Source organism: Ovis canadensis, chromosome 7 (assembly GCF_042477335.2).
Source record: "Ovis canadensis isolate MfBH-ARS-UI-01 breed Bighorn chromosome 7, ARS-UI_OviCan_v2, whole genome shotgun sequence".
NCBI lineage: Eukaryota > Metazoa > Chordata > Mammalia > Artiodactyla > Bovidae > Ovis > Ovis canadensis.
In genome coordinates, this window is record NC_091251.1 from 25353129 (window position 1) to 25369523 (window position 16395).

General features: G+C 49.0%; 1 protein-coding gene across 20 annotated transcripts in view; it reads right to left on the bottom strand.

Moving 5' to 3' along the window:
- Window positions 1–16395, bottom strand: part of MEGF11 (multiple EGF like domains 11) — a 391832-nt gene that overhangs the window by 85721 nt on the left and 289716 nt on the right. For all 20 annotated transcript variants that reach the window (XR_011258066.1, XM_069595447.1, XM_069595455.1 and 17 more), the window contains 2 exons: window positions 4040–4286; window positions 2373–2493 (listed from right to left, as the gene is read on the bottom strand). Coding sequence is in view for 19 of the 20 variants with exons in the window: in XM_069595447.1 (XP_069451548.1) it covers window positions 2373–2493; window positions 4040–4286 (368 nt within the window). In the remaining variant the exon portion in view is untranslated. The remainder of the gene's footprint in view (window positions 1–2372; window positions 2494–4039; window positions 4287–16395) is intronic.

Genomic DNA, 16395 nt, shown 5'->3' on the forward strand with positions numbered 1-16395 from the left:
GAGGACCGCTCTGCCCTGCACCGTCCCCTTGGCCCCAGCGCTCTCCCTGGGAGGGGCCTCAGGCCCCAGCAGCAGCTTCATTACACTGTGACCGCATGCATGAGGGGTATTAATAATTCATACAAATCTGCAAGTTAAATGCTCTGTCAAAAATAGAAATGCAATTGTCTACAATAAAATTAAAAACATAAAGTTTCTAAATCAGAGTTTCCTGTCATCTGAAAGAACAAACCTCTCACTGTATTGGGAGGGGAAAAAAATTATCTGTGTTGGTTTCCTCCCCGCCGCCCTCTTCAATCACCAGCCTCCATCAGCCTCCATCTCTCTAGAGAGGACTTTACAGGTACCGGTCTGCCTGTGGCCTGTTCTCCCCCTACCGCATCCTGATCTGACCTCACTGTCTGCTGCTGGGTCTCTGAGGACCCAGCTTGCGAGTGATGGGATTCCGGAAGTTGGCTGGAGATGGAAGGGCCTTTACAGAGGGTGGTTCAGGGTGGGAGAGACGGGCAGGTGTGGGAGAGGCCGGGGCCACTTCGTTCTCAGAAGAGACAGAGACAGCCGGGCACCAAGACCTTGGATTCAGGAGTCAGCATTCCAGTTCCACCTCCCTCTCCACCAGCGGCATGGCCTTGGCCAGGCCGCTTAGCCACTCTGGGCCTCCGCTGCCTCATCTGAGAAAGGGAGGTATTGACAGACCAGTGGTATTCTAAGCCTCTTAAAGCTGGGAGGTCCTGTTTTTATGTGAAATCTTACCTAGGACCTCTTGGTAGATTAAAATGGAGACGTGGGGGTGTGTGGGTCCCAGAGCCCCAGTTGTTAGGCTACTTGCGCCCACCTTCATCTCCAAGAAACCCTCGGGTTCTGTGAAACACAGAAGAAAATCCTATAGTCTGGATTGATTTTTTCCAAATGAAGACTTGAAGTCAGGGTCGGCTGCTTCAGAATCATCAGGGGAGCTTATTAAAAAAAAAGAGAGAGAGAGAGAGAGATCCTGGGCCCAGGATGGTCTACAGTGGAGTCTGGGAATCTGTATTAACCCCACCCCACCCCCATCCACTGCAACTCTGGTGCGCAGCCAGGTTGGGACAAGGCTGGACCATATGATCCCCCAGGGTTTTTCCTGCTCTAAAGAATTCTGGCCAATCTGCCTGCGTCACAGGCCCTGTAGCTGTCCCTCCTGCTGCTCCCCCACCGTGACCTCGCGTTCACAGCCTCCTGAAATATCCTGCTCCTCCTCCACAGCCCTGTCCCTTCCTGGCTCCACAAAGCCCCGGCCCCAGGGGAGGCAGCCGACTGTGTCACTGAGCTTCCCTGAAATGGGAAAGTCAGCCTCGGTGACCCGCTGCTTTTGAGGGGCTTGGGATTGCAGAGGGTGGGGACACTGACGGGGGGACAGGCTGGCTTAAGGGAGGCTGTGGCTTGCCTGTGGCATCCAGGGACATATACAATGAATGACAGTAGAGAATTTCAGTGTTTGCAGGGCACCTGGGTCCTATACTGCCCTCATCTGAGCCTTCTGCCAACCGTGCCGCTCTGAAGTGCGGGGCTGGCTGTTTTTATGCTAGATGGTTTTCATTTTGGCCCCATCACATGACATATGGGATCTTAGTTCCCCGACCAGAGATCAGACCCTCCCTCCCTGAAGTGGAAGTGTGGAGTTTTAACCACTGGTCCACCAGGGAAGCCCCTGATTTTATGCCAGTTTTACAGTTAGGGAAGCAGAGACTAGAATGATTGAGGGCTTTGTTTTTTCAGGGCCAACACTGTACGTGAAGCCTGGATTCAGGCCTGTGATTTGATTAATCCCATCCCACTTCCCCACAGTGGTTGTTCCCAGATAAGGGACCTGGACTGGCGGAGGCTACCTCAGAATCACCCGGAGCCCACGTAAGATACAGATCCGGGGCCCACAGAATCAGAGTAACTGTGTGCCTCTGTGAGTATAGGGGTTGGAGGCTGGCAATCTGAAGTTCTATAAAGGCAGGGGGGCCATGCCTGCTCTCTCCCTTCCCCTGCACCACCTCCATCCTTACACCATGGACCTTCACCACATCTCAGAGCCACGGCAGCTCAAGTGAGCATGCTGAAAGACAGGCACAACTTATGAGAAGAATTCAACCCCTTCGCACACAAGGGACCACAGGTTCAGAAAGGTTAGGCAACTTGCTTCAGATCACACAGCATTTAGATACGAGCCCCAGCAGTCAAAGCTGTGTCCATGGCCCCCTGGCAGTGTCTAATGATCCCCGTGACCATAAAGAGGAGGGAGGCTATTCAGGATGGGAGAGGAATTTAGCTCTCCAGGGTGCATATGAACCAGGGATGCTCAGACCTCTTACAGAGCCCCACCCAGATCCTGCAGGGCCACCTACCATCCAGCCTGGAGGGCAGGCACACTCCCCAGTGATGTGGTGGCAGGTACCCCCATTCTGGCAGGGGCAGCGCAGCTCACAGTGAGCCCCATGGCTCCCAGGCGGGCAGAGCTCCTCGCAGCTGCAGAGAGAAGCAGAGGTGTGAGAGGCGGCAGCATGCAAAGCCAGTCCCAAGGCTCCTGGGCTCCCTAGAAGTTAGTGAGTTCCTGGTCGATATGAACTATACTAGGCACAAGCCCAGGAGGGGAAAGAGGGACTCAGTAGTGTCCTTGGAGGCTGTGTGCTTGGGCCAGTACGGGAGATGACTTAAGGGCTTTCGGTATAAAGAAGAGGGCTCTTTTAGGGTGGGAAAGCAGAGGAAATCTTCCCTAAGAGGGAGGCATTTTACTTGAGTCTTGAAGGTAAAGTTAGTTTCACCGGGAGAAGGGGAGGAAGGCCAAGCCAGGCAGAAGGAACAGCGCAAACAAAGGCCATGAGACGTAGCCATGCGTCCAACCTTCGAGAATCTGCCTAGATTCTGAAAGAGAGGGAATGTGGGGCAGGCCTCCACTCTCTTCCAGGCTCTGGAAGGCTCTCAGCCCCCACAACAGGCTTCTCTAGAAGGACTGGGCACTGCTGAGATGCAGGGGAGGCTCTGCATGTGGTCTTCTTGGGCCTGAGCTCAATGCCTTGGCCCTGGAGCTGGTCAGACATGGGGGCAGGGGACACCCTCCATCAGAGATGTATCTGTGGCCAGATTGCTTGGGTGCTCCCTCAGGATCTAGGGCTGTTGAGGCAGCCACTGAGCCTTTGATAAGTTTGAAAAGCCTATGAAAAGTTTTGTTTAGAATTAGAGCGTAAGCGAAAACAGTAAGTTAAATTTCAGTGTATCAGTTTTATAAAGCAGTTTAGGTTATGGTGATTTAGCAGATCACAGGAAAGCAAGAAAATGTGTCACACTTATACCAAATTAAGGATGTTGAGTTATGTTACTAATGTATGCAACTTTAATTTTGTTTAACACTCTCTGCCAAAATAAACTTTATTCCCTATAACTTAAAATGTGTATATATATATATATATATATATATATATAATAGCTTATTATATACAGTTAATTCCACTGTTTTGGCTGCAATAAAATCGATTTTGAAAAAAGAAAAAAGGGTGGCGAGGAGAATGTCAATCTTGCCTCTGAGGGGTCACAACTATCCTGTCCATGCAGACTCCCTCTCCTGAAAACTGGATGAGGGGAAAAAGCAGGGGAAGAGGACCAGGCACAGTGATCTTCCCAAATCTAAGCGTGATATCTGCCCAGGGCCCTCACCCCGTTGGTCTCAAATGGCCTGGAAGGCTCAGTAATGGCACTTGGGTTATGATCAGAAGAGAATTCCAAGCCAAAATCTGGAGCCCAGATCAGGAAGGGTCTCCTAGAAGAAGGTTTAGCCAGCTTCTCCCACCATGAGAGCATCCATCCCAAGTCCTCCAAGCCAGTTCCAGTCACCCTGGGCCCTGGACAGCAGGGATCTGAGGCCTGTGCGGGTGAGGCCCGGGAGTTCAGCCTCTGCAGGACTTGGGGCCAGAGCGCAGGAGATTTTACAGCCAGGGCTTTCTTGATCCTTCTCGAGTTTCCCCATCTTACCCTCCCAGCCACCCCTCTGCATGCGTCCCATGTGGGCTTTACTCACTAGACACCGGTGTAGCCGGGCGCGCAGAGGCACTCGCCCGTGCGGGGGTCACAGCTGGCGCCGTGGCGGCACTGGCACGGCAGCTGGCAGCCCTTGCCGTGGGTGCCCGGCGCGCAGAGCTCCTCGCAGCGCCAGCCTCGGAAGCCGGCAGCGCACACACAGGCGCCTGTGATGGGGTTGCACAGGGCCCCATTCTGGCACTGGCACCGGTTGCTGCAATGCGGGCCCCAGTGGTCGCTATCGCAGCCTGTAAGAGAGGAGCGGGTCAGGGCAGAAGGATCCCCGTGGACTCTCCGGATGGGGGCTGGGGCCAGCCTTCCCGTCTCTGCTTCACTCTTCCCTGGACAGGAGGCAGCAAGGGGGTTCCGGCGGGAGCATTCACCAATAGCCTCCATCAGCTGGTCATCAACCTCTACCCCCCTCCCCTAAATAATCAAACAAGCTCAGAAGCTTCTTTTCTCAATGCTTCTCTTAGTCAGGGTCATTCCAGTCCAACCAAGACTGGTCAATCCAGTCTCCCAAACCCTTCTTCTGTACTGGAACTCTGAAACCATAAACTATTTAACCTTTGCCAAACTCTACTTGGTAGGCTCTCTCTTCCTCTCAGCCAGGCCCTTTCTCTTCCAGTCTGCCTCCTCTCTTCTCTGCGACTCTACTCCCCTTCTTGGAGCTGCCCCAGCCCAGCTCCCATCTCTCTCTTTCCATCTCTTCCTGAAACATTACTTTGTCTCAAGGCTTGCATCTCACTCTCTGTGAACACGTCTCCAAACTCCCTGCCCTTCCCTGGGCTCCACTCCCTGTCACCCTTCCCATCTCCCTTTCACGCTGTGTCTCCCCACCAGTAATGCTGACACCCCCTGCTTCCTTCATCTTCAGTTCAATCTCATTACTTTCTAAGCAGCTGACTTCAGAAGGGGCAGGAACAAGAAATGTTTCCCTGGGAGGTGACAGACAGCCGTGAAGATCTTTATGAGTAATTAAATGTTTCACAGAGTGATAGCTGAGCCAGCTTTGCAGAAATTCACACTCTGTGGCTGCAGAGAGGGGCTGAATGGCAGTCTTCAGGTAGGCCGGCCAGCTTGCTACCACTTCCTAGCCTGACCCTCACCTGACGCATACAAGACACACAACAACAAGATGTCCTCGACTCTAACCTCATTCTCTCAAATCCTGGAGTAGGGGTGCATGTGGAGTTCAGGCAAGGACAGGCATGAATACTGTACTAGGAGATGTTCAATGGAGAAAAACACTGCTCCCAGCTAAGCAACCAGGCACCTTCCTAGAAGAGATGGCCCCTGAAGTGGACCATAAAAGATGTCTCACTTGTCTATCAGAATGACCAAAATGTCCTGTGTTAAACCATGGAAAATCCCTCATTCTGAGAAATCTCTCAGTGCTGGGCAAACTGGAATGGCTAGAGATCCTACTGCCTGAAGACAGTGAGATGGTTAGTTGGCCTTTGTGCTCCAGTGATTCTAGGGTTTAGACACCCAGAAAGAAAAGGGGGCAGGCTAGTGGGATTGGGGAAGGTGTCCCAGGGGCAGGCTCAGTATGAGCAAACAGACAGTGGTACCCAAGTGTTGGATACAGACAAAAGCACAAGGTTCCAGTGAAGCCAATGAGTCCATGGGCTCTTTGGGACCACAAGGTTGATGGAGAATCACTTTAGCAGCCCCACCAATCCTCCTCCATTACCTCCCACTTGCTAACCAAAGTCAAGTGGTCAAAGTCATGGAAACTGTCCATCACTTTTACTTTTTTTTAAAAAATTAATTTTAATTTTTACTTTATTTTACTTTACAACTCTGTATTGGTTTTGCCATACATTGACATGAATCCACCATGGGTGTACATGCGTTCCCAAACGTGAACCCCCCTCCCACCTCCCTCCCCACAACATCTCTCTGGGTCATCCCCATGTACCAGCCCCAAGCATGCTGTATCCTGCATCGTGTCCATCACTTTTAGTAGATGGAACCACCCTAGGCCTGGAATCCCAATCACCCTATCTTGCCTCATCCCTGTTTCATTGTGCCCCCAATACACATACAAGCTGAGCTGCTAAAGTCTGAGTAGGCCTCACCCTGCATTTTCCACTTGGTACTACAGTGAGTGAGGCAAAAACCAAGTCTGATAGCCAAAGCAGTCTTGAGAAAGAAGAAAGCATAACATTTTCTAATTCCAAACAAAGCTATAATAACACAAAGAGTATGACACCTGTGTAAAGACAGAAAAAGAGCCCAGAAGAAACCCATGTATATATAGTCAATTAACTCATGACGAAGGGGCCAAGAATATACAGTGGGTAAAGGGCTGCTGCTGCTGCTGCTGCTGCTAAGTCGCTTCAATCGTGTCCGACTCTGTGCGACCCCATAGACAGCAGTCTCTTCAATACATGATGTTGAAAAAACTGGACAGCCACATCCAAAAGAATGAAACTGAGCCTCTATCTTACACCACATGTAAAAATCAACTCAAAATGGATTAGAGACTTGAATGTAGGACCAGAACCAAAGAACCCCTAAAGACAACATAGGTAATAATCTCCTTGATATTGGTCTCAGCGATGATTTTTTGGAGTTGACCCTAAAAGCAAAGGCAACTGAAGCAAAATCAAGTGGGGCTACATTAAACTATAAAGCTTCTATGCAGCAAAGGAAACCAACACAATGAAAAGGCAAACTACCAAAGGGAGAAAATATTTGCAAATTGCATATCTGATAAGGGGTTAATATCTGAAATATACAAAGAAATTTTACAACTAAGTCGCAAAATAAATAAAAACCAACCCCAAACAATCTGATTAAAAAAATGGACAGAGGATCTAAATAGACATTTTTACAAAGAAAACATGCAGATGACCAATAGGTACTTGAATAGGTGCTCGTAATTATCAGGGAAATGCAAGTCAAAACCACACTAAGATATTACTTCACACCCGGTGGGTTACTATCCAAAAGACAAGAAATAGCAAGTGTTTGCAAAGATGTGGAGAAAAAGAAACTTTTGTGCATTGCTGGTGGGAATGTAAGCTGGTACAGCCACTATAGAAAACGGTATGGAGGTTCCCCCAAAACTTAAAAATAGAACGACCATACAATCCAGCAATTCTACCCCTGGGTATGTATCTGAAAGAAATGAAAACACTAACTTGAAAAGATATTTGCATCCCCATGGTCATTGCAGAGTTATTCATGCAAGCCAAGATACAGAAGCAACCTAATGTTCATCAGTGGATGAATGGATAAAGAAAATCTGTACACACACACACACGTATACACGCACACACGTATACACACATACATGTGTATACCCACACACCTACAAAACAATATTATTCAGCCACAGAAAAGAAGGAAATCTTGCTATTTGTGACAATGTGTGTAGACATTGAGGGCATTATGCTAAGTGAAATAAGTCAGACAGAGAAAGACAAATAACATACAATCTCACTTATCTGTGGAGTCTAAAAAGCAATGAACAAAAATAGAGCTCATAGATACAGAGAACAGTTTGGTGGTTGTCAAAGGTAAGTAGTGGGTAAAGGGGGCAAGGTGGTCAAAAGGTACCAACTTCCAGTTATAAGATAAGTAAGTTCAGGGGATGTAACATACAGCATGGTGACTATAGTTTATAATTCTGTATTGTATATTTGAGAGTTGCTTAAAAGAGAAGATCTTGAAAGTTCTTATCACAAGAAAAAAATTTGTAACTGCATGTGATATTAACTACACCTACGTGGTGATTATTTCACAATATATACAAACGTCGAATCATTTTGCTGTGACCTGAAACTAATATAAAGTTATATGTCAGTTATATCTCAATAAAAAACTGAGTACAGTTATCATCACAAGCTGCACTCACACTGTAAGAGGCTCCTAGGACAGAGAGTGGGGGAGCACGCAGCAGTCACGTGTCTCCCACGTCACCTTCTCTCTGGAACATCTGCCCAGTGAATGGAAAGACGAGCAGAATTACCTAGTGCATCATTTCTCTCTCTTTTTGTTGCCAAGCACATATAGCTAAATTTGCCTGAGTTTAACATACATATGATGTGATTCCATTGTAGTAATAATAACCACCACATTTTAAATGCTCACTTGTGACACTTAAAACGGTGTGAATTAGATTTTATTATTTCTCCATTTTTACAGATGAGGAAATAAAGGGTCAGGGAAATTATGTGATCGCCCAAGGTTATAGTCAAGGGTAGGCCAGGTCACTGCCCTCAGACCTTGGTTCTGTATTGAACTGTTGGAGTCCAGAGCCAGCTAGTCCTTGGTGCATCCCAGGACAGACAGTTAATTTCACTTATCAGAAGGCACCTCCATTCACTGCGTCACAACCAAAACCCAGTAAGAAGTGAAACTATGTCTCTGATGAGGGATCTGGGTATTTTCATGAGGTCCATGGACTAGCACTTGGGTGCTGTCATTCTTTTACTTGTTCATTCAGCCAATATTTACCAAACGCCTACTAGGGTCAGAAAGTGTCCCACCCTCTTGGAGTTACAATCGAGTGGGGACACAGCCTCGGGAGCAGCATTTATGGGATGCTATGAAAGTGCCATGATAAGGGCAGTTCAGGGCATTAGAGAGCATGGAAATGGAGTTCCATTAAGCCTGGCCTGGGTTCTCAGATCACAGACTGGGGGTGTGAGTGTGTGTGCATTTGCATATATGGTGTGTTTATATGTGTGTATGTGTATTTTATGTGGCTTCAAAAAAAAAAAAAAAGAAGCAAGAGCTCTATTCACGGTAGGAGCCCATGAAATAAACAGAAAACATCTGTAGACTGAATAAGCAAAGTAACTCGAAGTCACTACATAAAAGGAAATAACCTAAATTGACAGGAAGTAGTTCCATTCAATTTAGAATATTCTGATTAAGGAGGCAGGGAAGTGTGTAATCCATTCCGTAGACATTCCCTCTAGAGTGATTAAGTGGAAAAAAAAAGTTAGGGTTCACAGGGATAAGCTTCAGTTATCTTAGAAAATCTACTTAAAAACACCTCATTCCCTACAATGACAGAGAAATGAGGCAGTAAGTCAATTATCTACCCTGTTGAAGGTGAATAAAAACTATCATCATTAAAATTACAACAGGACTTCGCATTCTTTCACAGACAATCGCAAACTCTTTCCAGTTTGGCCTTGGAATGTCACCCCCTCGCCGACTGTTTTTCTGTTTCAGTCACAGATGCTCCTCCTAATTATATTTGGCGTTGGGTGAATTTTTCAAGCGGGTTATCTTCTCTGGACAGTGAGTGAGGGCTTAGGGGCACCCGAAAGTCTGTGGCCTGCTTGTTCTGTTCCTTTAGTCCGGCCAGCTCTTGCCCTTCTCGGCCCGTGCCTCCCCAGCTGACCTCTCTGTGCTGTGGGGCCCAGGTCTGGGTACTCCCCCGCCCCCACAAGGGGAGGGGCTACATCTCTCTCTCTCAACCTCTGACCTTCAGTGCAGACATACTTTCAAATTTCTAACAACACTCGAAGGAGCAGTGAATACGTGCCAGGCCATAAGATAAACGCGTAAAGTAAAATTTCTCAATTCTCACAACAGGAGACTTCCCTGATAGTCCAGTGGTTAAGAATCTCTCTTGCAACGCTGGGGACGCAGGTTTGATCCCTGGTTGGAGAACTAAGAGCCTACATTGCTGCGGAGCAGCTAAGCCTGTGTGCCACAGCTACTGAGCCCACACGCTCTGGAACCCATGTGCCACAACTGAAGAGTCAGCGCTGCAGTGAAGATCCCACACGCTGAAGCTAAGACCCAACACAGTCAAGTGAATAAATCAACATAAAAAAAGAACAGGAGCCTATAAATCAATAAAATCTCATTAAAAATATTGTTTATTCTCACAACAATCCCTTTATAGCTGGTGCTATTTACACCCCCATTTTGCAGATTAGGAAACAGAGGCCAGGGAGGTGAACAATCTTGTCCAAGGTCATGCAGCTGGGGAGTGACTAGGTATTTGAGCTCTAACCCCTGCTGTCCTGCTGGGCATGGCCTGGTGTTGATGGAAGAGGGGACGTGGGATGTTGGTGGCCAGCCTGGGCTGAGATGGTCACCGTGGATGACTCACAGGAAGATGTGAGAACAGAGGCTTATTTTCCACAAGGGTCTTATCCAGGAACTGGTTCAGGTGGGAGTGGTGGTCGTAAAGCCTAGGTTTCTCATGACTGGCCCTATTTCCTGTAATTTTATCCTCTTCAGATAATTTATTTCTTCTGAACTTTTTCTATTGTCATATAACACAGATAACATACATTTAGCCATTTGAATCATTTTTAAATATGCAGTCAATTCAGCAGCATTAATGACACTCACGGTGTTAAGCAGCTATCACCGCTATTTCCGAAACTTTGCCATCACCCTCAACTGGAACTCTGGAACCATGAAGCAATAACTCCGCATCCCCTCCTCCCATCCGGCAGCTTCTAATCTACCTTCTGTCTCTATGAATTTGCTTCAACTAGATGTGTCACGTAAATGGAATCATACAAAATTTCACATAAATGGAATCATACAAAATTAGTCCTTTTTTGTCTGGCGTCTATCATTGAGCATACCGTTTTCAAGGCTGTTCCACAATGTTGCACGTATCTGTATTTCACCCCTTTTTATGACTGAATAGTATTCTACTATCTGCCACGTTTTGTTTATCCATGCACCTCTTGAGGTACACTTGGGTTTTTTTTTCACAGTTTGGCTATTGTCAATAATGACACTATGAACATGGGTGTCTCAAGGACCTTCTTAGATAATAAGCCCCTAAAGATCACTTATTAAAGGCACAATTTGCTGTGTTTTTATGCCTTTATTGCCTTTGTCTATTAGGAACAATAACTTGGTTGACCATTGCTTTTTTGTCACCGCTTCTATATAAGCAGATTTAGGTATCTCTACTAGCCTTGGGGTCCCCGTGGGTTACAGCAGGGGGAGCTGGGGTGAGTTCCCCTGTCCCCCATGCACACACATAGTCTCGCCCATTGTCCACCCCAGAGCTGGGCCCAGGCCATCCGGTTGTGCCAACAAGGGTGTTTGGCCGGCCCTTCTCTAGTGACCCAGAGCCTCCCCTAGTCACTCATGTCCTCAGACAGTGCTCTTCTGCCTGGCTGCTTGCCGGCATTACCCTGGGGGTTCTGAAAACCTCTCCGGCCTAGGTTGCAGCCCTGGACATTCTGATATAATTATTCTGGAGTGGCAGGGCCCAAGGGCAGAGCACTTTAAAAAGCTCAGCAGGTGAGGACTACTGTCTTTAGGGTGATCTGCGTTCTCACGGGTCCTTTCAGGGAGATGTGCAGGAGGATGCTGAGTCTGAGGAGTGGGGGATGGGAGAGATGGATGGTTCCTCCCATTCCAGAGATGGCAATCCTGAGACTTAGCAAGGAGGAGGACTACCTGCTGATGTGAAGGTCAAGAGGTAGAAAGGAACTTGGAACCCAATGGCCCTGAGCTGCCCTGGCCTGTACAAGAGTCTGGACCAAGGTCCCCATGCACCCTCCTCCTTAGCAGTGAAAGTCAGAGCATATCCCAGGAATGGCCCACGGCCCCGAGTCTGCTCGTCTTAGTCCCCATGCCTCCGCCCACCCCGAGAAGAAGTGGGCGAGCTGCCAGTTCATGGGATTACTCCTGACTTTACAAAGCAGCAGGCGTGGAGGCAGAGACAGCGCAGCAGCCGCTGGAAGCCATTTCAGCTGCTAAATCAAGTCACTTCCCAGTGAGCAGGGCTGTTCGTCTACTGACTGGCCCCAATAAAAGCCCCGGCAAATCCTCAAAGGCCAAGCCTGTCTGCTTTTTCCAGACCCAAGATGCAGTTTGGAGGGAGCATTAAAGGGTGGGTTGGAGCCGACACTGGACAATCTTGGGCAGACCCTGCTCCTCTCTGGGCCTCTGTGTTCTTGTGCGGAAAATGACAGATTTGGACCAGTGGTTCTTGTTCAGAGTGGGTCACCCTCCCCAAGAGGGCACCTGGAGATGGGGGAGGGAGGGATTAGGCTGTCACAAGTGATCAGCTCACTGCACAACGAAGAACTATGCCCTCCAAGTGCCGGGGGTGTCTGTATTTGTTGTCGTTGTTGTTCAGTCACTCAGTCATGTCCGACTGTGATCCCATGGACTGCAGCACGCCAGGCTTCCCTGTCCATCACCAACTCCTGAGCTTTGATCAAATTTATGTCCACTGAGTCAATGATGCCATCCAGCCATCTCATACTCTGTCGCCCCCTTCTCCTCCTGCCCTCAAGCTTCCCCAGCATCAAAGTCTTTTCCAGTGAGTCAGCTTTTCACAACAGGTAGCCAAAATATTGGAACTTTAGCTGCAGAGTAAGAAACATCAGTATGGGATGGGGGAGAGTTGGATTGGGGTTTGGGGTTAGCAAATCAAGCTATTATATATAGACCAAATAAACATCAAGGTCCTATTATATAGCACAGGGAACTATATTCAATATCCTGTGAGAAACCAGAGCGGAAAAGAAAAAAAAATAAACACCAGTAGGTATGTGCTGGGGTCTCTTCCCCTTCTGGGGTGAGTCTATGCTCGGTTGCTCACTGTCCCCACTTGAGAACAAGCCAGAGGGGACAGGGTAGACGGTATGTTTGCCCTTGTGTGGAAAGGAAAGTTCGGGGTGGTTACCCAGGCTCTGACCCAAGCCATGGCTCTGTTCCCTCTCTCTCCACCACTTAAAACGGCTGGAATTAAATATTAATAGACTAAGGTGCTGTAGATTAAAGCCCAAATCTCCTGACACAGTCCCTAAGCCTAGCAGATGCCTACAGCACAGGATTATAATGATGTACCATTAGCTCTTAGTGATCTGTTTATTACATCTGTTACTCTGTGTTATTTAACCATGCTGTCTACATCTCCTGTTGAGGGAAGGCAGAATCCGCCATGGCTGCGTGGAATGCAGGCTGCCTCTCCATTTCCGCTGGTTCCCGAAGGCCGCCGTGGTGGAGGACTAAACACACACACAGCAAAACCCTAACCCCGTGAGCCTCCTATTGGATCATCTGTATTCTCATGGGGTTGTTTCACCTAATCCTTTTACTAAACCTGTGCCGTTAGTTCATACCTTGCCTTGTTTCAAAGAGGATTTAAGACAAACCGTGCTTTTGAACTGTGGTGTTGGAGAAGACGCCTGACAGTCCCTTGGACTGCAAGGAGATCCAACCAGTCCATCCTAAAGGAGGTCAGTCCTGGTGTTCATTGGAAGGACTGATGTTGAAGCTGAGACTCCAATACTTTGGCCACCTGATGTGAAGAGCTGACTCATTTGAAAAGACCCTGATGCTGGGAAAGATTGAGGGCAGGAGGAGAAGGGGACGACAGAGGATGAGATGGTTGGATGGCATCACCGACTCAATGGACATGGGTTTGGGTGGACTCCAGGAGTTGGTGATGGACAGGGAGGCCTGGTGTGCTTCAGCTCATGGGGTTGCCAAGAGTTGGACATGACTGAGTGACTGAACAGAACTGAATTGGTGTGAGGTGGATTATTACCCCATTTTCAACTAAGAAAATTGAGGCTCAAAGACATGAAATAAGTAAATCAGAGTTTCTCAGTCTCAGCATGATTGACATTTGGGGCCAGAAAATTCTTTGTCATGGGAGTGTCCTGTGCACTATAGGATGCTTGCTAGCATCCTTGGCCTTCACCCACTGGATGCTGGTGGCACCTGCTCCTCCACAACCAAGAATGTCTCCAGATATTGACAAATGTCTCCTTTGGGGGGAAAGGTACCCCAAACTCCAAAAGGCAGAGTTCAGAGTCAGACAGGTTGTCTTAGCCCTTGGTTTCGGCGGGCATCTTGTGTACCCTCTACAATTTCCAAGTCAGGAAACTGATCAGAGGGGCCAAGTGATTTACCTGTGATCACAATGGAGAACTAGATTTGAAACTACTTTTTCAGGTCGATCTAAAACTCTTTCCAACCCCCCAAACCAGCTTCAGGGTGATGAGTTAGGCTCATTTATTTGCTTGTCAAACAACATTTGAGCACTCACTATGTTCTAATAGCTGATTTGAGAACTAGACAAGCAACCAGAAACACTGGCCCGTCAGGACTGGGGATGATGGAGGGGTGCTGGAAAGGCTGTTGCTGGGGCAGCTACAACTAGAAAGACTGCCTGTTCTCAGGTCAGAGGGCTTGGGTGCTGGCTGGGTCTTGGGTAACAGGGCAGGAGGAGGGAACGAAGCCAGTAGGTACATCAAAACGCCCTGAGCAAAATCAGTGGCTTTGGCTCATTACCTTCCCCATCTTCATCGCCACAGCTTCCACCACAGCTCCAGGCAACCAAGTCCATTTTAACCAGATATCACACCATCAGAATATCAGACAGGTGTGAGAAGACAGCACCCTGCATCTTTCTGTGGATAGATGCATCTGGAAATCAGCCCTGAACTCCTGCTTCAAGATACTGCCGAGGCTGCCTGGCCTTGCCCTGGTAGGACTCCATTCCTCAGCGTCTGAGGCAATCCCCTGTTAAACTGCACATCACCCCACGTTTGTAACACAGTGTGTGGGAGGGTGTCGGTGACATCACGGGGCATTGCCAGCCATTCATACCCCAGTTATCTGTGAACATTCAAGCAGCAATTAGCAGACCCAGGCTCCAGATTAGGAAGGATGTATGTGCATGTGTGTTAACCTGCTTTCGGGGAGAGGAGATGGGAAGGTGTGGAAATCAAGTTTATCAACTTCACAGGGACTGTTCCAGACAAAGACTACTGCGATATCGTGTGGTTCAGGTAAGGCGGAAGAAAACTAGGTGTGGGGTACTTGGCAGTAGGTACTTGGCAGTAGGTACTTGTTCAGTTTAAACCGTGACTCTTCACCATAGCTATGATTATCCACATCCTCTAGAGGAAGGAACCAAGGTCAAGTGTGGTTAGGCGACTCACCCATCACCTCGCAGCCAGTGTGGTCTCTGGCCTGTTTCTCAGATGGGGACATTTGAAAATAGGGCCTTGAACCAGAGAGCATTGGATGCGAGGCACAGCAGAACTCGTTTATACCTGCGCTGTCCTTATACACAGAGGATATTGAGACCAGAGTGAAAGAGGGATTCCAGGTCATCAGTGACAGGCTCGGGGGTGAGACCCCAGGCCTGTGAGGTCCCTGGAGCAGAGGCTGGTGCTGACTCGTGGACTCCCTGCCCTATCTCCCCCTTCTGTCCCAGAGCCGACTCCAGAATTCATGTGCCACTCTCCTCTGCCCTCAAAGCCTCTGCCCTGGGCAGCACCCGCTCTGGATAAATGCACCTCGGTGGTCCCAGCACTCATGCCTCCTGCACTTCAGTCGTGGAGTCAGTGAGGTACAGGGCGGTAAGCTGGGGCTGCAGCAAATGGGCCAGGGGCCGGCCTGAGGTTCCCTGGCTCTGCTCAAAGCCTCCTGCCTCCTTCCCCATACCAGAGGCTTTTAATGAGGCCCCAGCTCCCAGCTGCCTGGCTCCCTCTGATCTGCCTGCATCACTGCCTTTGAAGCTTCCCAGCCCCAAAGACCATTTATCTCTGCAATTTGCCTAGAAAGTCTCATAAATCATGTCTGCGCACAAAGAAATTACCTCTTTGGAAGGGCCTTTCAAAGGCGGCAAAGACACACAGACCAGCCAGGGGTCCCGCTGCCCAGGCGGGCACCCTCCCCAGCGGGGCCCAGCCTTCACCCCCGTTTCAAAGCTCCAGAGCAAACCCTGGGCTGAGGAGCTGGGGGAGAGGTTGGGGATCAAAGCGAATTTGGTGAAGCTCTGTGGGGTGGGAGTGGGACCCCCCAGATGTGGGGTCTGAGGAAGATGCAGGGCGAGTGGGAAAGGACATCGGAAGGTCACGGGGTACAAGTCTGTCTCCCATGAGGTGTGAACTCATCCCACAGCCTCATCCGCCGCTTCCCATCGAGCCTTTCACTCTGACTCGCTTCACACAGGGAGGTCAGCACCCGTCTCAGGCTCTGTCATGTGCCGTGGAAGGCACCGCCCACCCAGGCCTCGGCGCCTCCCATGGCAGGGAGATAGGAGTAGCCTAGATGAGTGGGTGTCAAGCTGCAATCCACAGAGTCCAAAGGGTCCTATGCCTGCAGCTGGGGCCATGACAGGGGCTCTGGACGGCCCACCTCCACAGCTCCAGAGCTGGCTGGGTTTTCCTCTGGGTTCTCACCCAAGGACAAAGGGTTAAGCTGCTGAATGGAGCCGGTGGGGGGATCCCATCTTCTACAATCTTTTCTGCCTTTAAATGTCTGTTTAATTCCTCTCACAGTCAGAAAGCTCTTCCATTGGTCTAGCTGAGGAATTTCTTGCCGCAGTTTAAGGTAGTGCCTTCTCCTCCGTCTCACCCAGTGAGCAGCCACCTCCAG